The sequence below is a fragment of the Haemaphysalis longicornis genome, unplaced genomic scaffold (genome assembly GCF_048455015.1).
Source record: "Haemaphysalis longicornis isolate Haplotype H1 unplaced genomic scaffold, Haemaphysalis longicornis Haplotype H1 scaffold_4, whole genome shotgun sequence".
NCBI lineage: Eukaryota > Metazoa > Arthropoda > Arachnida > Ixodida > Ixodidae > Haemaphysalis > Haemaphysalis longicornis.
Genome location: NW_027526361.1, coordinates 57828305 through 57850357, shown reverse-complemented (window position 1 = coordinate 57850357; position 22053 = coordinate 57828305). Strand labels below are relative to the sequence as shown.

At 46.6% G+C, this 22053-nt stretch overlaps 2 protein-coding genes across 2 annotated transcripts; one reads left to right on the top strand and one right to left on the bottom strand.

Annotated features, from left to right (window-relative positions):
- Nucleotides 1–1791: 1791 nt before the first annotated feature.
- LOC144178751 (GATA zinc finger domain-containing protein 1-like) lies at nt 1792–16172 on the bottom strand. The gene is made up of 4 exons (XM_077706843.1): nt 15782–16172; nt 14620–14679; nt 11305–11485; nt 1792–3171 (listed from the first exon to the last, which is right to left on the bottom strand). Exons 1-4 carry the CDS (start codon nt 16067–16069, stop codon nt 2975–2977), a joined length of 726 nt encoding a protein of 241 aa, XP_077562969.1. The 5' UTR covers nt 16070–16172; the 3' UTR covers nt 1792–2974.
- Nucleotides 16173–16387: 215 nt separating this feature from the next.
- Nucleotides 16388–20204, top strand: Cysrs (cysteine--tRNA ligase, cytoplasmic). The gene has a single exon (XM_077706842.1). The coding sequence runs from the start codon at nt 16471–16473 to the stop codon at nt 18727–18729; it is 2259 nt and encodes a 752-aa protein (XP_077562968.1). The 5' UTR covers nt 16388–16470; the 3' UTR covers nt 18730–20204.
- Nucleotides 20205–22053: the final 1849 nt, after the last annotated feature.

Sequence of the window (22053 nt, the reverse complement as noted above, 5' to 3'; positions counted from 1 at the left end):
TAAAAAATGCATTTTTGTAAAAGTATTCTTGCGCGAGCCAGATTGTCGATTTGTTATAGCCGACTTTTACCTCTACTGTTACATCGAATATCAGCTATAATGAACAAATTTTCTTCCCCGATACTACTTCATTAGAACGAGGTTCGACTTACTGACGTGGAAGCACTTTCCATCACGAGACACCGCACAAAGCACCTCGCACTACTACTTCCCCGAAGCAGCGTTCTCTGTGGCTGGGATGCACCTGTTCTAATGTTCCATGACGTAATGCACAGACTAGACACCTTTCGTCAACCAAAAACGGGAGCAGCCGTGGCACAGGGGTAGAGCGCTGTCTCACAGCCCATGCTCTGGGTTCAATGCCAACCCAAACTGAAATGTACCAAAATTTTCTTTTCAAAGTACTGAATTCGTTTACAGGAACCTTCCCGAGAAGTTCGTCAATCTGAGCATTTCTGACGCATTTTTACTCCCTGTACCACCAGCCATTTCTGGAACCATCGCTTGGTACAACCGGTAGGCATAACCAGTGTGCCGCAACGTATTAGTGCTGCACTAGATTATTGATTTGATTGATTGATTGACTGATTGTAGGGTTTAACGCGACGATGCAACACAGGCGATGAGGCGCGCCGTAGTGGAGGGCTCCGGCTTAATTTTGACCACATGGGGATCTTTAACGTGCGCCGAAATCTCGTACACACGGGCATTTTTGCTTTTCACCTCCATCCGAAAAGCAGCCGCCGTGACTGGGAATCAAACCCGCGACCTTGTGCTCAGCAGCACGCCTTAGCCACTGAGCCGCCGTGGCAGGTCTGCACTAGATTACCTAGGTGCATGAAACCGATTTACATCAAACTGTATTGCCACGCTATGACATTCCCAGTGAATGCGGGTTACTAAGTAAAGGCATTGCTGGGAGGTTCCAAAGTTGAGTAATAGTCGGCTTCACGTCACATGCCGGCGTCAAGCTGCTGGTGGCTGACACATGCCTGGCACGCTGTATATACGGGCCAATCATACCACAAGCCATCGCTCCAGAAATACTTTTCCTGTAAATCACTTCCTCTGACTGATAGCAGCAGCAACAATAGGAAGAGAGCCGGAGCAACTCGCAGCTGCTTTCAAGGAATGCCCCCGGACAGCTCTCAGTGGTGCCCCTACAGCTTGCACCCGTAACCTACATCTTCCAGTTGCTGCCATCGAAAGCACTTCCCTTGTTTATCAACACTATGCTTGCCTACGGAGAACACATTTCCTAACAGCATAGGATGGCATGACAGCAGATCGGCAGGAGAAATGAAGAATAAAATGAAGTAACTGCTTTGACAAATTGTAAGTTCACAAGAAGCATAAAAATGCTGCTTTTTGAACACAAAAAATACCTCCAAGCCAAAAAAAAAAAAAAGAAGAAAAAAAAATGCAGTACAAACCTGCACGTGACTGTTGACTATACCCTTTCACACTTTCATTCTCCAACAGTTACCTTGAAAGAGGCAAAAGTTAAATGCACGGCAAATATGTCTCACTGTACCTCGATACAGCATAACCTCGTTGCAACAGACCATGATAGTGGTCATGGTTTCAGCTTGCTACAAAAGAAGCATGAGCAATCCAAATACTGTTACTATAGACTCTAATGGAAACCTTCAAGATGAACTGGGTTTTTCAGTGTTCTCATCCTCTTGCAAAACTTTGAAGCGCATGACAAAATCATGCGCATAAGTTGATTGATTGATTGTTGAACACAACGAAGGCAATGAGGCACGGCGTAGTGGAGGACTCCGGATGAATATTGACCACCTGGGGATCTTTAATGTGCGCCGAAATCTCGTACACACAGGTGTTTTTGCTTTTCACCTCCATCAGGAAAGCGGCGGCGGCGGCCGGGAACCAAACCCGCATTTTCATGCTTAGCAGCACAACGCCTTGGCCACTGGGCCACCGCAGCGGGTCATGCGCGTAAGTCTTTTTACATTTGCTGGGCTCCTGTTGTATGGCACTCCCTCAGTCTTTTTATTCGGTCACACTGTTGTTACTCTTTCACTTCTTTAACCTACACTTGCATTTACATAGTCTCCACATGAATATAAACAAAGCGAAAGTAAAGGTCTTGTTGCTAAGCTTAGAGATTTAGCCATCTATATTGTATGGGGGCATGCATTTTTTGTTTTAATAATGGTGACTTTCATACATAGACGTCTGACCTGCTGCATTATAACATCGCTAACTTTCAACTTTGATCACTTTACTGGCAGGACATCACACTTACGCATACTGCAAGTGGACGCAAAAAGTTTCACTTCTACTAATTCACAATTATCTTAAACTGTTTCAAATTGCTTTCGTTTAACCACTACTGTAAAGCAGAAACACAAACACTGCAAACATACGAAACTAAAGGTTGCCTTCACTTGACAGGTCCACTGTAGAGGTGCAAAGATGGACTTGCTAGCCATTTAATTACTGGTCTGTCATATCTGAATGTATGTTGTAACGGAATCTGCAGTAAATGAAGTCTAACTACTGGCACAAGCAGGAAGACCAACCAAGCATCGCAAATCAGTATGTTGTATCCGAATATCTGTTGTAAGCAGACCTGCTGTAACAAGGTTGCACTGTACCATGCTAAGAATTACAGTACGAGCACTTTCCCCAGTAGTACAGGGCATTAAAGTCACCTGAACTTTATATAGTTCACAAAGCTAACAAGTTCACCATGCAGAGATGTGTCGCAGATTCTGTTCATTTCCCTCAGCTAAACAAAGGAAGTTGTTAACCGAATCAACAGCTCCAGACCGGTCACAGGACTACTATCAACTACTGCACAAACAACATCTTCACGGGGCAGCAAACAAAGTGTATCAGCGTCACCTCAGCGTCCACAAGGCTGTCACCAGAGTCTCAGATCGATCAGCTCAGAAAATGCTGCGGGTGCGCAATTGAAAACACGCAGGAGTCTCTTTTGGGTCACCTAGACTGTCCCAAACACTTCCTCCTGAGTGGGGATGGGCCTGATCTGAGGGCCTATCCTAGTCCAGATGAAGCCACACTCAGGTCCGGGTGGCCTCCGCACAGGGTAGGGCGACTTCTGGGCCTTGAAGTACTCGGACGGGGCATGGCACACAAACTCCATGTACTCCAGCTTGCGGGGAATGTCCTCCTCCGGTCCTGGAAAAATGGTCGCACAACAGCAGTCAGCAGGTGTTGTGTCACATAGCTGCCGTCACAGGAGTCAGCAGCTGCTCAAGCAATGTAAATACAGTTGAACCTGGATGTAACAAACCTCTATGCATACCTGCCAGGTTCCCCGGGATGGCATTAGGGAGACCTAACAGGGGGGGATTAGAAGTAACACAATGGAATATTTTACATGCCTTTTTAACTTAGTTACAACAGAGCAGGTACCGAACTTTGTCGTCCAAACTACTAACAACCTACACCACTGGTCACTTGTTAAATCTTAAACATGGCTGACGCTGCACTTTTCAGGAAGTCCTAGGAAAAAAGTCGACGCTAACAATGTTCTCCCCTGCGACACTTCGCCAAAAGAACGTGACTGAAGCTTATCAGGCGTGGTAGGTCGGAACAGGGTGCGATTTTTTTCAGCTCTGCTAAACTGCCTCTCCCATTCAGCGCTGCTGCGGTATTGACTGGTTCAACTTCTGCGCACGGCCAACTACGCTTTTTAACTTCTTCGCTGATAACGATGTCAAGTAGCATAGGATTGCATTGCATTGTGAGGTAGCTCCGGTGCAATATGGCCATACTTGGGGGAAAGATTTATCAAAACACGGGTAGTTTTCGCAAGATTTTTGTTTCACTCGTACAATTGTACAAAACTGTCGAAATTCAAAAGTCTCCCGGATAATTCGGGAAACCTGGCAGCTATGTCTATGTAAGGAATTCCTGGATTTAACGAAGTTTTTCAGTCCCCCATTTCCAGCTCCATTGAAACGCATGTGTTTACGACCTCTATGTAACGAAAGAGTTCCGACGGTTCGCATTGATGTAACGAATTCTCTACGCTGATGACCCATTCCTTTTCGCACTTTTTTCTGAAAAATCGGCGGCAGAAATGCACTAATTTAGTGAATTTCGTTTGCACGGCAAGCTACAGTGCGTATCCTCGTGCGAGTGTGGTGTCCGTTAGGTGCTAGGCCTGCCTGTCGGCGTGTATTCGCGCATCTCCACTGCCACGGCTGTGCCACTGCTATCTGTGCTGTCGGTTCGTCGGTGGCGAGTTTTGCTGTCGGAAAACTAAACGCTTAGTCTTTCCAAGACAAGCTCGCAACTGTAAATGCCGTTTTCGCCGATGAAAAAGAAGAACGTAGCCGCCTGGTACAGAATACCAGCCAATGCCCTCCCACCAATTTCGAGTGCAGAAAGACCATCAAGTTCACGAAAAAACATCCTTTCAGCAAAAGTTTGGCCCTTGAAATGCCTTAAGGCACCAAAAAGTGTCAAAAGGCAAAAGTGAAACCTAAGTTACATTTGTGAATACGAGGGTCAGTGAGATTGCTTCGTTGGAGTGCTGTGTAGTGACTAAGCTCGCAGTAAAAGCTGATCATTGTAGGGTTTAATGCGCCAACGCAACGCAGGCGATGAGGCGCGCTGTAATGGAGGGCTCCGGATTAATTTTGACCACCTGGGGATATTTAACGTGCGCCGAAATCTCATACACACGGGAGTTTTTGCTTTTTGCCTCCATCAGAAAAGCGGCCGCTGCGGCCGGGAATTGAACCCGCATCCTCGTGCTCAGCAGCACAATGCCTTAGCAACTGAGGCACCGCGGCGGGCTTGTGGTAAAAGTGTTTTGGTTTCGTTCCTGCTTCATTCCCGCGAGCCATAAGTCGAAACCTGTATGTAATGAAAACCTGCATGTAACAAAAAATTGCAAATTTTTGTCAACTTCGTTATATCGAGGTTTATCTGTGTAGCCAGTTATGAAATTATTATACAAATCTGTACACTTCCCGTCAATCGCAGGGCAGCCCAAGATCTACAGCGTTGGCCACGGTAATAATGGTGCTCTGTGTAGGGCAGATATATGTTGAAATGTCTTGCTCATACCACTCATACTATCACACCTTACAAATACTTCAAAAAAAAGGGATCAAAACACATTTTTTAGTGGATGAGGAGCACATAACAGGTGGGAAAATTGCAGCCATTGCTTTTAGATTTGTAATTTCTTTGGAACAGTTAAGTGGTTGTGAAGATATGTTTTTTTTAGTTTAGCTAAACAAGCAGATGAAGGCTTTGCTATTTGCAGTGGTAGTAAAAAATCATAAGCTGAAAATACCTAACAGAAAACAAATAAAAACTAAAAGTCTAACATATGTTTTTAGCATGTGGTCTACATGACCAGATTGCATCTGCTGTTCTGCAAAAGCTACAAAGTTTACAAATATACCACTTATCCATAGATAGAGTGGAAACCAAGCCAGTTATGAAGCCAGCGCCAACCAGCACACTTTCCATCATTCACGAGAATGATGAATAGTTGCAGTACGAGATGCTCCTTTATGTTATAGAAGCGAACCCTTTGCCTTTAATTGGGCTTCAAAAGGTGCAAGCGAGCATGTGATTACTGGTAATATAAGATTGTGACCGACCTCGCCGGCTATTGTGAGCTGAATTCCTAGCTCTCTGTATGTCCTAGCTGCTTAGCCAGTAATGTTTGGTAGGAGTATACATGGGGTTTGTCAGGTTCTTAACAAGAATAATGAGGACTCGAAAAATATTCCTGATGAGGCACTTTGCTTACATCACCTGAACCTAAGACAAACACATAGGCATAAATCTTGGAAGAAGCGACAGTCGGGGTGGACTGGAGGTGGAGCCTTTGCTTGTTGTAGACCGCTCCTTGATCTAACTAGCGCTATCCAGTGATGCATTCGTCATTGTAAATAAATGCACAGTCTTAGCGGAGTCCTTTGCTTGGAGATTTGGGGGGTCAGATCCTCGATGTTACCGCTACTCAGAAAAGAAGCCAGGGCAAAGAACACAACTTTAACCACATTCTTCTGACACCTTTCATCGCTTGTGTAACATTATAGCATCGCTCATATTAACATAAAAAGCACAGGTGATTGCTGGGTATTGTGTAATCACATTTCTGTTACGTATTCTTCTACACTGGATGTGTTTGAAACAAAGCCACAATCATTAGATTAGACAGATAAGCATTCCAACACAAAATCAACCTGTCACTAACGTTATTAGGTCCCACCGAGGCGACAGTATGATTTATGTACTTGAGCCTGACATGGTTCGATGTGACAGTGGTAATATGCTGCTGTCGTTGCTAAGCTCACAAGGGTGGCCAGGAAGCACGCAGAACTGCGTCCTTAAACAGCTTTGGTTGGCGTTCAAGCACTCTACTAGGCCACAGTTGTGTTTTGACATGCCTACTTGCTTGAAAATAAGTTTCTCAGGGTGCAAAAAGGCAAATAGAAGTGAGAGACAGCCAGAACACTGTACGAGCCCCTATCAGCCATGCAGCACTCACCTCGTATGTGCTTTGAAAGAGAGGCGGCAGCACTAGCGCAGCAGTTGCAAAGCTTAGGGTTTATAGAACGTTTCTGAACAGGCGAAGTGGGTTGACTGCAGGCCTTTGACGTCGAGATGCCGACACTCCAGCAATCTACACCCAAGCTGCCACTAGAACGCTCACTGTTTTGCAGCCATAGCTATTTCGACACAGCCACTATGATAATAGGGCCAGCGCACCTCAGCGATGTCTTGCTATAAACTTAAGGCTGGTATTAATTAGGGATTAGAGTATTAAAGGCACCATAAAAAATGAAACGCTCATGACAAAGCTGGGCTCCTGCATGCACTTGAAAACATTCACAATACTGAGTGCTTGTTGATGAAACTTCTAATAAATATTTACTTGCTGACTGTTGCTGGCATGTCAAGCCATTACGCGAAACCTAACACATTAAACAACATTAATAAAATTTACGGGGTCAGTGGACCCAAAGAGAATAGTGCCGCGAGAATCTGAATAGTAAATCTGGAATGGGCAAGCGAAATCACCCCAGACATTCAGCTCACCACAGCGGGATGAGGAGTAACATCACAGATCTGAATAATCTCTAAAGAGCATTAAAACACGCACCTGAGATTAAAGTGCCTATTACGAAGGAATAAAAAGGATATCGCTTCCAGATTAATTTGCAGGGCTCGCCACAACAGCACTACAAGAGTGGGTGGCTAATTAAGGCTCTTCAAACTGATTTAAAACATCTGAATTTACGAATTTCGTCTGGTGGTACATAGCTCTATTCCTTGACACGTAAAAAACAAAGAAAGGGATATTTTAAGAGTGATCTGCATAACTTGGTCTGGATTGTAACTTCCACATGGTTATTTTGCATTATGTACTGGAGAAGCAATGCCAGGCTTTGCTGATGCAGCATACACGTACGGAATGGTTTAAAGCTTGCTGCCCACTTCAGAAAACTTTGAATCACATAAATTTTACATATTTCTCAGACAGATTTTACACAAATTACCACATTCTAATTTTGGTCGAAGGGAGGTCGTAAATGAAGCCAATTTTGCACCAGCTTCCACTTAAGACACCCACATTTTTTTTAACTGAACAGCAAACTATCCCTGTATGCTTAACATAGCCTTAAGGGGTTTTGACAAACACTTGAAGTATCAGATGTGCTTCGAACACTTTTCATTCCACTTATATTACAGCGAAGCTGCCGATGGCTAGGTCAAACTGTCCACTGCTAGCCAGCAGAAAACCCTCTGAAGCATGGAGTGCACATGCAGATATAAACTAAGCAAGAGGGGTTCCAAGCAACAATGGGAAAGGGAATGTCGGTGTATCGTGGCAAAATGTGTCATGGCCACATGTTTGTGATGCGGCTGGCGAACCACAAAGGGAAGAGAACACTCTCACAGCAGATGGCACGCTGGCACGGAGAACTATGCTGCGAGCAACGGCGGGCTAAAGTGCATGGGGAAGCGCCTCCAAACAGTGATAAGTAGCTTACCCCATTACGTAACTCTTTCGTTACGGCGAAAAAACGGCCGATTTTGAGTGCTTCCACAAAACGTTTTTTTTCTCTTAAAGGAGCCATGAAGAGAAAATACAACTTCGTGTAATTTGAAAGAACTAGGAGTCAGTATCCCACTCAGCTCCATTGCAGTTCCAACACAAGTTTTTTTAACGAAAAAAAAGCAAGAAGTATTTAAAAACTTTCAAATTTTGCGCCACAGTGACGTGTTATGAGCAAGAATGACGTCATATGGGCCAACAATAAAACATAATTTTCAGTGCGTTAACTGCACGTTACCATTCAAGTGATGCGGTCAAATGGAACTAGAGGATCCATTACAGACGTCCAGTCATGTGTCGTCGCCACAGGTCGGTTCGGCGGCCGCTAATCGCACAAACAAGGTTCCGTGACGTCATAGAAAAGTTGCGGGAAATTGGCTAGGGGGTCGCGACTGCTTCACACATTTTCTTCAATATCTCCGCTATTTGTTCGAAGATTGCGATGATATTGGTATCATTGTTATCGGGCCTAAGCAGTCTTTCTAATAAATCCAACTTGTATTTTGTCTTCATGGCTCCTTTAAGCTACTGGACACACTTAGCCTTGCTATGCATGAAATTGTAGCTCATAGATTGCTCTTCCAAACACAAAGCAGCAGTTTTATTAAAGGTACGATTACTTACAGTTTATTCGTCAAGTAATCAGAAAAAAGCCCCCAAGAAAAGTATATGAAAAACACAAATCGGCAATTTTACTGAGACTAAAAATTATTTCAGGAATTTTAAGATACACAAATTGTTCCTGTGTTCCTTGGCTATGATTCCATATATAAATCAACCATGTACATCAAGTTCTGGATTTTTGAGGGGCCGCCAGCCTAGCGGAACTGACGGCTGTGCCACGCCGCGAAGGCACTGAAGGGTGAGTGAGTCTCTGTAAAATGTGCATCCAAGCATACTGTTTTCTGTTCTCGCACAAAATCTTTATCAGTTCAGTGGTAAAAAACAAGAAAAAAAAATCCACCGCTCTCGAGAAGCATCGCGCATCGCCCTGCAGCGCTAATCTGACATAAGCGCCAGGTTACCTAGAAGGTGATAGCGCGATACGGCACGGTGCATTTGGCAAGATATCCTGGCCGTACGTTGTCGAGACCCTAAACACAAAAGTAAAACCGCAGTCGTCAGATAAGAAGCACGGTTTGTTTATAAATACAGCACGGAGTCACAACGAAATTAACTGCCATCGCGTGTTGAAGTGCAAGGCACCTGAACCGGAGCTTCGTCGTCGAAACTGAAATCTGAATATCCCACATCGTTGCTTGACCCATCACTGCTGCTGGAATCAGAAAAATCGACAGCAGGAGCTGCCGAAGTGCTTGCTACAGCAGTCCGACTGCGCGCAGTGTGGCGCGAACCCGATGCCATTTTCCTCCTAATCCCCTCTACCTTTGGTTCAAATTTCTCTTGCTACACCGCCACCACACGCGACACATAGACAAACGAAACGAAAACTGAAAGAGAAGTTGCCAATGGCGATAGTTGTCTGTGGAGCGCAAGTTTTAGATTTCGCAGGAAATTTGAAATCATCGGAAGCCGACTTCCGATTACCTATGGCACCGGAGTGAAAGAGTTAAAAAGGGCATACACTCAAGGGCACCCTTTTGGTGTTAAATTACGAAGGAGAAACATGGCATCGTATGAAGCACATTAAAAGGTGACTTATACCATCTACAGTAAAAGCTCGTTAATTTGAACTTGGTTAATTCGAACTGATGCCTTGGTCCCGGCACTGCCCTGCATATTTCAATGGGGGAAAACTCCCGATAATTCTAATGCGTCGGTATCCAGAATGGTTAATTCGAACTGGGATCCCCTGGTTTCCATCGCTCCTTGCAGAAGAAGTCGCGCCAGAGTGATTACAATGTATTTAAATGTAAACAAAACCAAATTTACTAAACCAAACCAAACCAAAACAACAACAACAAAAAAAAACAGCGTAGTGCGTGCGCTATGCTGTTACGACAGCTTATTCCACTTTCACTGCGGGCGCACCGCCGCCGGCACTAGTGCTCCGGCGCATGCCGTTGCAGGTTTTCTTTGTGCTGCGGTTGCTGTGTAGTGCAGTAGCGCCTAATTCACGATAACGAGTCCAGAGGTGGCTTCTTTGTGTTCTGCCTGCGCCGTGTGGCGCAATGTCCATTCATTCTAATGCCCGCCTGTTAATTTCAACTCCGCTTAATTCAAACAATTTTATGGTCCCCTTCGAGTTAGAATTAACGACCTTTTACTGTATTAGATCAAGGAACTATGGAAATAAAGATGGTAGGCGCCATGGCTAAGCAGGGAAAGCATCCACCATTGATCAGGTGAACTTAAGTGGAGGATATCATGGCTCAAATTAAGAAAAAGGAATTGAGTTCGGCAAGGCCCGTAATGCAAAGAATGAGCGACAGGTACACCACACAAGGAAACATGGCTACAGGGAGATGTGGGCACAAGTTGAGGGTGACAAAATATTCAATTCAGTGAAAAGATAAGGAAATTCTGGGAAGAAAATGACTTGCCTAAAAAAGGATAGACTTAAGTGGAACCAAATAGGAGAAGCCCTGATGCTGCAGCAACCACCCAAGATTATGTGTTAGTACTATAGTTAAACTTCATTATAATGAAATGGACAGTAACAAAGTAGTTGATACAACAAAGTAAATTTGTGGACTGTCGACAGTACGATTAGGTGATGGTTATGTGTCACGAGTTACGATGTGTCAAACGCAGTGTGTAGCAGCTGACTTTCTCTGGACACACTCGAGCGGGGCAGTGAAGAACTGAAGGCTCATGGAAATAAAATACTGCTAGTCACCTCCTAGCTGACAGACTCACTTTAAGCGATTTGCAAAAACACACACACAAAAAAAACTTATAGCGACCAAATTTTTTTGTGGTCCTTCTGGCTAAAGCTAAAATGCACGGACGCCACACTGGTCTCTACAGGGTACCGCCCATTTCGAGCTAAATGTAGATAGTGAGTGAGTAGAGCTGCAGCACTGCACAGGGAGCACACCTCAAGTTTGGCTGCAATGCACCAGTCGTGGCCCCACACCTCTCATTAGCAGCAGGTACCAACCACACTGTCATGGTACAAGAACTCCAGCATCACTCTAGGGGGACACTGACATGGACACGGCCAGTGCCGAACTGCCAATCAGGAACCGACAACTCAAGCACAGACAGAATCCCAATACAGGAGGGACCTGGGAAAAACAGCCCACCCAGCGTACCCAGGATGTAGGTGGAGGGGTCGAAGTGATCCCTGGGGCTTTCGGAGGTGGGCAGGAGCCAGGTGATGACGGCGCTCTTCTCACAGTACTGGTCCTGCAGCAGGCCTCGGATCTGAGCGTAGTACGTGTCGTCGTTCTCGTCCATCAGGGCCACAATGTCCCCCACCTGGTAGTACGTGCCCTGCGTGGAATGGGGGTGAAGACAGCACAAGGCAAACCTGATGAAGCTGTGGCAGCTACACCACACAACAGCGATTCCCTGCAGAAGGAAGACGCACAGTTACTACAAATGCTTGACGTTCAACATTGCAGAGATGGCACACAAAAGCCACTCACAGGACTGGAACAAGTGCATTGCACTGGTTAGACCAGCCGAAATCCTGAAAATCAACCTCAGTAACGATGACATCAATGGTGCCCAAGGGAAATAACAAATCAGGCAGCAACTGTTTAACCCATAAAGAAAGGTAGCTTCCATCCAAAAGGAAATTCTTCATTAAATTACCTAGAGTGAAAAGGTGAGCCAATTCCTTTAACCAATACAGCATTTCACCCTTTCCTTCCTGACAAAACTCCCTCCTTAGACAAAGCGGTCAAGTTGTTGCCCCACACAGAGCTCACCAATAATTGCACCACACCAATATCTCACAGGCACCCAGCCAACTTTTTTCAACCCAGCCAACCCGCCGCGGTGGCTCAGTGGCTAAGACGTTACGCTGCTGAGCACGAGGTCGCGGGTTCGATTCCCGGCCGCGGTGGTCGCTTTTCTGATGGAGGCGAAAAGCAAAAATGCCCGTGTGTACGAGATTTCGGCGCATGTTAAAGATCCCCAGGTGGTCAAAATTAATCCGGAGCCCTCCACTACAGCGCGCCTCATCGCCTGCGTTGCGTCGGCACGTTAAACCCTACAATCAATCAATCAACTTTTTTCATAAAAATTTGCGAGGCTTACTCTGTCCTGCTTACAGGCAAAATAATTGCTGTCATCAATGACAGGCGCATTATTTGGTGCTTGTCGGTGGACGATTGTTTAGTTTTCAAGTATTCCTTATGAACATGCGACTAACGCATTGGCGTCAGTCAGGCCAACGTTCTTCAAGGGCCTGTGCACAGCTGCTGGATGGCATGCACCAGATGCGATCTGCCAGGCGGTGCAACATCACACGGGCGGCAATGGCAGTAGCGATGAATAAATAATTATTCCATCAAGCATGGCAATTCAGCCCGTTACGAGAAAAGGGCAAGGGTTAGATGACAATAACGAGAGGACACATTCGGCAATTGGACGCTCATGCCTTCGCAATCACTACACCATAAGGCGCGCTTAGGTGTCCTTGTAATATTTACCTAGGTGTCATAGCAGTGCAGCACAGATGGCCTTTTGGTTGCTGTGCCATCGTCGGGCAGTGTTTCTGCCAGTACCAGGGGTTGGGATGGCCACATGGCCATGTACCTATTCCACCTAGTGGGCACACTGTTGAAAGCAATTGTGGATGTCATCGTGATAAAAAAGGGTGCTCTGGAGTCTCTTGGGTTCCCCAATTGTGCAAAAACTCTATAATTGCCGTGGCTACAAAACAACGCCAGGAGCAGAGCCGGTGTCTCTTATGGTGTGTAGCTTTTGTGGTCGCTTCCGTCTCATTTTCAACACTCACATAGTGCTGCACTTCACCAGAAATGTGCAGTAGCAAGTTGCTGTTGCTTGCTAGTTTTGAAGTCAGTACGCCCCATAACGTACATTGCAGAGCTGATTGGTGCTGTCCTACCAAGCCTGTTTGCAGTGAATTCTCGATGTAAATATCACTGAGCTGGCCCTTCCTCTCTCAAAGCTTCCAATGTAAGAAAAAAAACTGGATCTGCACTTGGTGCGTGGGCTGCCCACAATCACCCTGCTGGAGATTGGTATCGTTAGCCAAAACGTCTTGCCGACGAATGAAGTTCGGAGACGGATTCAGAATGCCGAGACAGAGGAGTGGCTGGAGGCAGCCAAGAAGAAGCTGACGTTGACATTGTACTTGGCACAAAAACAGGAGATGGGCCAGTTGGAGTGCCTGGACAACTCCAAGGGCAGCCTATTGGTAAACGCACACTCCACAGCGTCGCAGACACGAGTGAAAGGCCTGTTTCACAGATATATTCACAAGTATCCCCCCGCGCTATGTCAGAGGAAACTATGGCGCACACGGTGCATAAGTATAGGGGAATTTTCGTGGGCCAGGCCTGCTCAGGGCACTTGGTTTCAGTGCAAGCAGCAACCAGTATAGAAGGCTCTGGCAGCAACCAAGTGGCAGCGCCACCTTGTGCACTCGTGGTAAAATGGTGCACTACGGGAAGTGTGAAGTCGCAGGCACAACTGAGGTCTCGAGTATTAGAAGGCGAGAGCTCCGAGTGCCTCACTGTGCGAAAAACCAGCATTGCTGTTGTCAGTACAAAACAAATGGCCACCTCTGTAAAGAGCAAATGAAAAAAAAAACACATTTGAGTTTGTGTGGGAATTGAATGAGAGTCTTCACAGTAGGAGCCGAGTACGTTGCCACTATGCTACATCAGCACGTTGCAAGCAGCAAAACAAGAGTTAGCCCAGTGTGTTCCATGCAGACGTGTCACGAGAGAGTTTATGATGCATGTGATCAGCACAGGGGTAGGCCAACCATGGAGAACACTCATTCTGGGAAGCTGTGGTGTGAAATGTCACGCCTGCCTGTTCAAGTAATTCGTGCCAAAAAATGAAGAAACGAATGAGAACCAAGAGACTCAAGCACAATGTAGGGGTTGATAGGTATTGCCAGGGGAAGCCACAATGCTTTTGCCTTCAAACCACATAAGCATTTCATAGTTCTTTCTTTTTTTTTTTACTATTTCAATTTTTCCGTAGTTGAGCAAACCTTCGGAGCAAACTAGGTGCTATGGCTACTCGTTACAAAGGGTCTAGCCTCCATCACTATCACTGGGCAAGTTCCCTTCAACTGCTGCCTAATAAGAAATCTGGCTTGCCAGCTATGCACCGGTATCTGAATAAGTGCCATTGACTTCGCTCCCAGCAAACTTGAATGAACAGGGCTCTTGGGGAAGAAAACTGAATGACAGATGGGGAAATAACAAAGGATCAACATTATTCTGCGCAAAAAAGCAGAGAAATATTTTACGCACTGCAACCCAGACTGGTTGTCAGGCGTAGCTTGAAAGAGCAGTCCACATGCCCACTCTTGTTTTTCACAAGGTCCATTTGCCATGGTATGACAATACTGAACCTAGTACAGGGCCTTCTTTCGGAGTGCATACGCAATGGGAAATGGAATCTGAAGCAGTACTTACTCGAAAGAACACATAATCACTGGTAACGCAAGTTGCTACAGCTGTTGGTGCTCTCAAGGGCTGAAAAGAAGAAATATGCATCATTACACAAAAGCCAGTGATGTCACAAAAACATCCATCGCATGTTCTGTAATGCATCAAGAGCTCAGAAAAATTTACAAGTAACGTTACTGGCAATTATAAAAATGTTACAAAAATGCTACAAGGTGTTTAAGAAAACTACTCGCCCAGAAAGTTTCTCATCACATTGGTCAATTTTGTCGCACAGGGACCCATTTGCGGTCACCTCCAGAAGAGGAAACGTCTGCGGCAATCAGCTAGTTTAAAAGCACGTAAGACCAGAAGTTATGCTAGGAAGATGATTCCTTTTCCACCCAGACTGCTGCTATCCCAGATTTCCTAAAACAGCAGACCTAGCGAGACGCGCAACGAATTATTGACGCACCATCGCAGCAAAAAAGAAGAAAAAAAAAAAAAAAACGCGCGTTTCAGACAACCTAGCCGCGCCCGAAGCTGGCTGGCGACCGGTTGCTGGCTGGCCATATTGGGCTTATCTGCCATCTCTCAGGTCGCCATTAGCAGAGGCGTAGGCACATCTTCCGTGAAACATTATATCGAAAAGAAAGCGGCAACACTAGTTTCATATAAGTCGTGAAAACGGAAGCCACGTATACGAGCACGAAAACTGCCGACGTGTAAGGTTACCACAGCGCGCCTTTCTGCAACAAAGGACCGAGAAACGCGACTCGTCCAACAGCACGGAGCACTAGAAAAGGGAACAAATTCGCGGGTATTCTCAGTCGAAACGCTACCGGGAAAAGAATGCCTAGCAGAAGCTACGCAAAATATCTGACGCCAAAAGCAGTTCGTAACGTCGCTTCATAAGGTCGGAAGTAGGCAAGCGGTGGTCGCTTGATCCCAGCGTCACAACAGCTACTACAGAAAGGTAACGATCTGTTTTTTGTTAACAGTCGCAGAAAATTAAAATCTGGCACACGCCAGACTAGAGGGCAAGAACATAGCTACAGGGGATTACGAACGAAACATTGGAATCGTCCTGTTCTTCGCCTCTCGCATACTTTTATTGCAAGTGAAACGTGAGCCCGCCAAACAAATGCCTCCACTTCACTGTTAAAAAGAAGCAAAAAGAGAAACCACAAACCGCTCGCTTGAAGATGGCTCGGCGCCCTTTTCCTTTGGGAACTGCTGCCTTCGCCTGCTGTTGCTGCTGCTTCAACTTGGAACTCTTCGCCCTCGTACTCTTGCGCAGCGTGAAGGGGCAGCCGTTCCCGTTGGCCTCTTTCGCGGCTGGCTGCTCCGCTTCGCTCGGCACTGTGTGTCCGCGCAGCCCGCACGAATTGCACACAACGTCGCCCTTCTCAGTCTTCCGCCACATAGAAGACACGGTAGTCTTGCATGTTGTGCACATAGGCTTGATGCCGAAAGGCATCTTGAAGCGCCGGAAAAAACGCAAATGCAGCTGTCACCACGCCAAAATAGCGAACACGGACTCCATGTTGTTTAAGACGACGGTGCGGGCGTCGCGTCTCCTGCCGGAGATAACCATCAACTATCGAAACCAGAAAAATAATTATTTTTCAGCAGTCGCGAAATGCAGAGTAACTCTGGCGAAATGGGGGGCTTAAAGCTCATTTACCAAACTAATTGGGCAACAAATATTTTGTAAAACGTTAAATTTATTGTTTGGTTTGTCTGCGCTGACAACACAACACTTCGTCGTGTCGATACCGATTTTCTGCAACGTACTCGCAGAACTCGTTGCATCATTCGTCGTTGATCGGCCGGTGCGGCTGTTTGAAGAACCGCCCTTTCATCGCATTCACCGCCAACATGGCAGATACCAAAAATGTCAAGCGCAGCCAGCCGTCATGGAAATCTCCCGAGAATCCACTTATGCCTCAGTTGCGCCTGTACAACAGCCTTACAAGATCGAAAGAACTGTTTGTGCCGCAAGACGGAAACCGCGTGCTTTGGTACAGCTGTGGTCCAACGGTGTACGACGCTTCGCACATGGGTCATGCCCGTTCTTACATCAGTTTCGATATTCTTCGTCGTGTCCTCACGGACTATTTCGGCTACAACGTTTTTTACGTGATGAACATCACTGACATCGACGACAAGATCATCAAACGAGCTCGGCAAGATCATCTTTTCGAGAGCTATCGTGGCAAAGGCGACCGGCCTGTTGAAACACTTCTGAGTGACGTGAAATCGGCGATCGACCGTTACAAAGCTAAACTAGACAAGGAGGACGACCCTGACAAGCGGGTCATGTGCACACGCTTGCTGGAGCAGGCTCAGCAAGCTGTTGATAAGTTTCAGGAAGCCGTAAGCGTGGGATGCGGGCAGTCTGAGACTCAGGCGCTTCTCGACGCAGCCAAGGACCCGGTCTCCGACTGGCTGGACTCGCAGATGGGTGCCACCGTCTCCGACCATTCTATTTTCGGGAAGTTGGCCAGACACTTCGAGGAAGAGTTTTACAAGGACATGGCAGCACTGTACGTGCGCCCACCGGACGTGGTGACGCGTGTGAGTGAATACGTGCCGGAGATTGTAGACTACGTCACGAAAATCATCGAACGTGGGTTCGGTTACGTATCCAACGGCTCTGTCTACTTCGACACCGCCCGCTTCGACGCTGACCCGGACCACTTCTATGCAAAGCTCGTCCCCGAGGCATACGGCGACCAGAAAGCGCTGAAAGAAGGTGAAGGAGCGCTCACCGTGGCCTCCGACGACGAGAAGAGAAATGCCAACGACTTCGCTCTCTGGAAAGCTTCCAAACCTGGCGAACCGGCTTGGGACTCGCCCTGGGGTCCCGGACGACCCGGCTGGCACATTGAGTGCTCGGTGATGGCCAGTAGCCTCCTCGGAGCCTCGTTGGACATTCACACTGGTGGATACGACCTCAAGTTTCCGCACCACGACAATGAACTGGCCCAGGCCGAGGCATATTACGGCAACGACCACTGGGTCCGCTACTTCTTGCATTCGGGACACCTAACCATCGCTGGCTGCAAGATGTCCAAGTCCCTCAAAAACTTCGTCAGCATCCGCGATGCCCTCAGCCGGCACTCGGCACGAAGACTGCGCATGGCTTTCCTGCTCCACTCGTGGAAGGACACGCTCGACTACAGTGAAAACACTATGGACATGGCGTCGCAGTGGGAAAAAGTGTTCAGCGAGTTCTTCCTTAACATCAAAGATCTCCTGCGGGGAGCACCTGGAGCGGACAGTGCCAGTGCTTTTGTCAAATGGTCTGAAGAGGAGGTGTGCCTCAACACCAAGTTCCTCGCTGCAAAGGCTGATGTCCATGCAGCCCTGTGTGACAACATTGACACGAGGACAGCTTTGGAGGGCCTCCGCACGGCCGTGACGGCATGCAACGTGTACCTTAGGAGCAAACAGGAGCAGAAGAAGTCTCCAGATGTAACCTTGCTTCGCAATGTTGCAGGGTATGTTACGCACATTTTGGAAGTGTTCGGAGTTGCAAACGAGACTGTGACGCCCGTCATTGGACTCGGAACAGGAGACAGCAAGGCGGCGAACATTGCGCACGAAGAGGCCTTGCAGCCTTACCTAGAAGCACTGGCCATGTTTCGCCAGAACGTGCGTGGCATTGCCATGAGCTTCAGTGGTTCACGCGAAAGCACTGAACTGATGGAGCTGTGTGATTCCCTCAGAGACTCAGTGCTGCCCGAATTGGGAGTGCGTCTGGAAGACCGTGAGGGTGAGAATGGAGCGATGACATCAGTCATCAAGATTGTGGGCAGAGAAGCCATTATGGCAGAGAGAGAGGAGAAAAGGAGGAAAGAAGAGAAGAAGAGGGAAGAGAAGGAGAAGAAGAGGTTGGAGATGGAGCAGAAGAAGGCAGAAAGGGACATGCAGCGAGCTGTAAACCCAAAGGAAATGTTTCTCAGTGAAACGGACAAGTACAGCCAGTTTGATTTGGAGACAGGTCTGCCCACCCATGATGCCGAGGGGAAGGAGCTGAGCAAAGGGCAGCTGAAGAAGGTGAAGAAGCTTCAGGAAGCGCAGGAGAAGAAATATGAGAAATACCTCGCAGAAGTGAAGGGATGTGTGGGCTAGGTAGGACTGAATGAGCGATGCCTGGTGTTCTGTGATTTGGTGCAGAGAATTGCTGTCTGTTTGCAAGCTTCCGGTGGTTCTTAAAAAGTTAGACCCTCACCCTTTATAGGTCTCAGTTGTCTTGGAATCGACCTTGATGTCGCTGAGGTATAAAAAAATGTTTGCAAAATTTTTTTTAGTTCAATGATACAAATACATATAATATTCATATTGTCAAAGTGTAACTAGATGGTTAAGTCCTCCGTGTACTATTGTTAAGCCAGGTGTAGACTTATAAATGATGCATTTGTTATCTGAGCATTAAAGTGAATTACGTTTAAATGTAAGAATGTGGCCGCAGTGTAAGTGGCTGCTGCTTTGTCCTCAAGGCTATTTTGACCTGTGAATCCACATCACATACCTTCACGGTGTTTACCTTCTCTGTGTATTCTTGAAAAGTACTTGCTTTTCGTGGTGCTTGATCTCGCTGCATTTCTGTTTATTTTATGCGTGTGCTTGCCTGCTCATCTAATTATCTGCTTTGAAATGTTTGTGGATATTTCAATGAAGTGAGGTGCAAAAGTAAGTCCTTGTCGTTTCTCTTGTTTAAGTGGAATTTTATATGCAGAAACGTATTTTCATTTATTATGCCACCATAGTGAGGGTTGTCTACCAATGCATTCTTACTCCTTTTGCCTTCATTGCGAGTCCTTTACGGCCAGATTTAGCTACGAGTGTCCAAACACGCTGAGTTATATTGTTGCTTTAAAGCTATCTTTTGTTTCTTTTCTCCATTGATGCACTGTGTGTGATATGGTTGAGGCTTGGGCGAGTTGGTTCATGACTAATAAAAAAGGGAACAGTGCAAAACGGATGATGCAGAAGACTGAAGAAAAGGAGGACAATTGCCAGCGCTGACTTACAACTAATTTGTATTTTTCAGCATGTCACATATATGCAAAAAGAAAGAAAGAACAGGACTAACAATTGCTACAAAGAAAGAACAGGACTAGCAATTGCTACAGATTCCATGCAGTCGTCACACTGCACCATTGTCATGCGCCACAAACACGTACACAATCATCTGTGGGCCAGAAACAATCTTTTTGAAAGGGATAACGAGGGCTTACTAATACAATTTTCTTTTGGGTGCTCTATTGGTTTCTGTAGTTATTTTCTTTTTGTGTTATCAATAACCTTTGTTTCGGGAAAGATTGGAGAGCAGCAAATGCAATCATGACAGTGTAGACCGCTTAAGTGATCACTAATCACTTCATGTGCATTATAGTGATGTTCTTTTGATCTTCCTTTAAGGAAGGGATTTATACACGCCCCCCGAACACTTCCCTAGGAGGACTTCGACACACCCCAAAAAAATTCTGCAACCATGAGCACCCCGCCCCAACACCCCCAGGAGGATTCCGACAACCCCCCAAAAACCTGATTTCTGGATTTAAGGCATCTAAAATATGAAAATACAAATCAGTTGCAAGTTGGTGCTTGTGTTTGTCCTTTTTTCTTCATTTGTGCATCGTCTGTTTTGCACTGTTCTCTTTGTTAACTGTGACATGCCCAAAAACAGAGTTTAGCAGAGATAAGTGTTTAATGCTTCCAGAACATCGCATTTTCGGGACAAAAGTTGGGGGAGCAGAAAATATCTTCACTGCTTTGGTTTACGAAGTCAAAAATGTCAGAAAACTGCTAGAACAATAATTATCTGAAGTTATATCAAGAAAGACCAGTGTCCAGGGGCTAAGATTTTAGTTTCAGCCATAAAGTTATGCAAAGGCAAGATAGCCGTCGATATTTAAGGGTAACAGAGTTGACAAGGTAAATGAGTTGATCCCTAGAGAAGGCAAGCGTGGCAGGGGGGCGGCAGAAAATTAGATTGGTAGGTGAGATCAAGAAGTTTGCGGGGATAAATTGGTAGCAGTTAGCATAGGACCGGGATAGTTGGAGATCTATGGGAGAGGCCTTTACCCTGCAGTGGGCGTAGACAGGTTGATGATGAATAAGACAGTGCGGGTGATAAACACCGACCCGCTGCTCACTCATTTGAGCATCAGAGCGTGTCACATCTATCAATTGGTTCCTTCGAGCACTCAACCCGAATTCCACTTGACTAAAATAGGAGCAGGACTATGCGAAATAATCAAATGCGTGCAATCAATGCTCGCAAAAAGTGGGCTTTCATAGGCCTTGTATTTGATTAACGAGCTCCAATTGCAGTTACAATGGTTTCAGTTATCGAAGAAAGCATTAGGTTGCAGTGCAGCCGTGAAATTTCTAGCTAGGGCGACGGTAAGCTGCGAATAATCGGTGGAAGGCGCGATTTTACTGAAGACCAGGATCTGGATTTATAAAGTATTTTTGTCACATACGGCGTTGTGAAAGCGGTCCCAGTAGAAATCCTGTATATCGCGTAACGCAAGAGTTGCGTGTCTGATTGCCACATGCCGCGGGTTCCAGTTCGACAGGAAAGCCCGCTTTCAGTGCTGCACCCATAACCCCGTTATTCAGCCAGTTCTGCTCAACTGAGCATCGGTGGTTGCGGAAGCGGCGGCCGTTTGAGCTGATAAGTAGCCGATTATCGTGCGCCAGTTTTTGCCCGCGCCGCTCCTCGCCGCTGCCGCTAGCGCAGCGACCGGCGGCAGCTCGTACATGCGAGACGGGTGGCTTTCCCGCACGACCTGGAGCTCAAGATGGCGGATGGACGCGCATCTCTGCTCCTTAGGGGAGCTACATCTAGATATTTGCGGTGCCAAGAGAACGCGAGCGAATCCTGCCGTTTACATGTTGACACGGCAGAAAGTGGGTTCGCTGCGCTGCTGTCGTAGTCATGTAAACGCGGCCTTTTATATTCCTCGAAACGCCCGCTTTGTTTACGCACGCCGAAGCAGTCAGGTTGGGTGCAAAAAAAAGATTTAAAATCGTCTGCAGGTGGCCATTTCTTTGCCTGGTGACTGAACGATTGACCAGCTTTGCGCTGGATAGGGCGGCGTGAATACGGTCTCTGAACTTTCGACATCTTCTCTGTCTCCGGTCTCTCTCAATCGCCGTTCAGCCATTCGTCCTGTGAAAACAGCTGGGGTGATTTGTTTTGTATAACGTGCGTGGTACTATAGTCGCAGCTGGTGTTTGTCATTTGTGTTGACCGAACCGCCAGCCATTTTACAAGCGCTTCTGCAGCGAAAAGGGCAGCGTTTGTTTGAAGTGCATGATTCGATGCACGGGACCTGCGAAGAGTGGCAGTTTGATCTAAACAATTGAGGAAAAATCCTAAGCGCAACAAAAAGCATGCCGTTGGTGGTCAGAGTTCGGGCGCCCATGAATCGAGCCAGTACA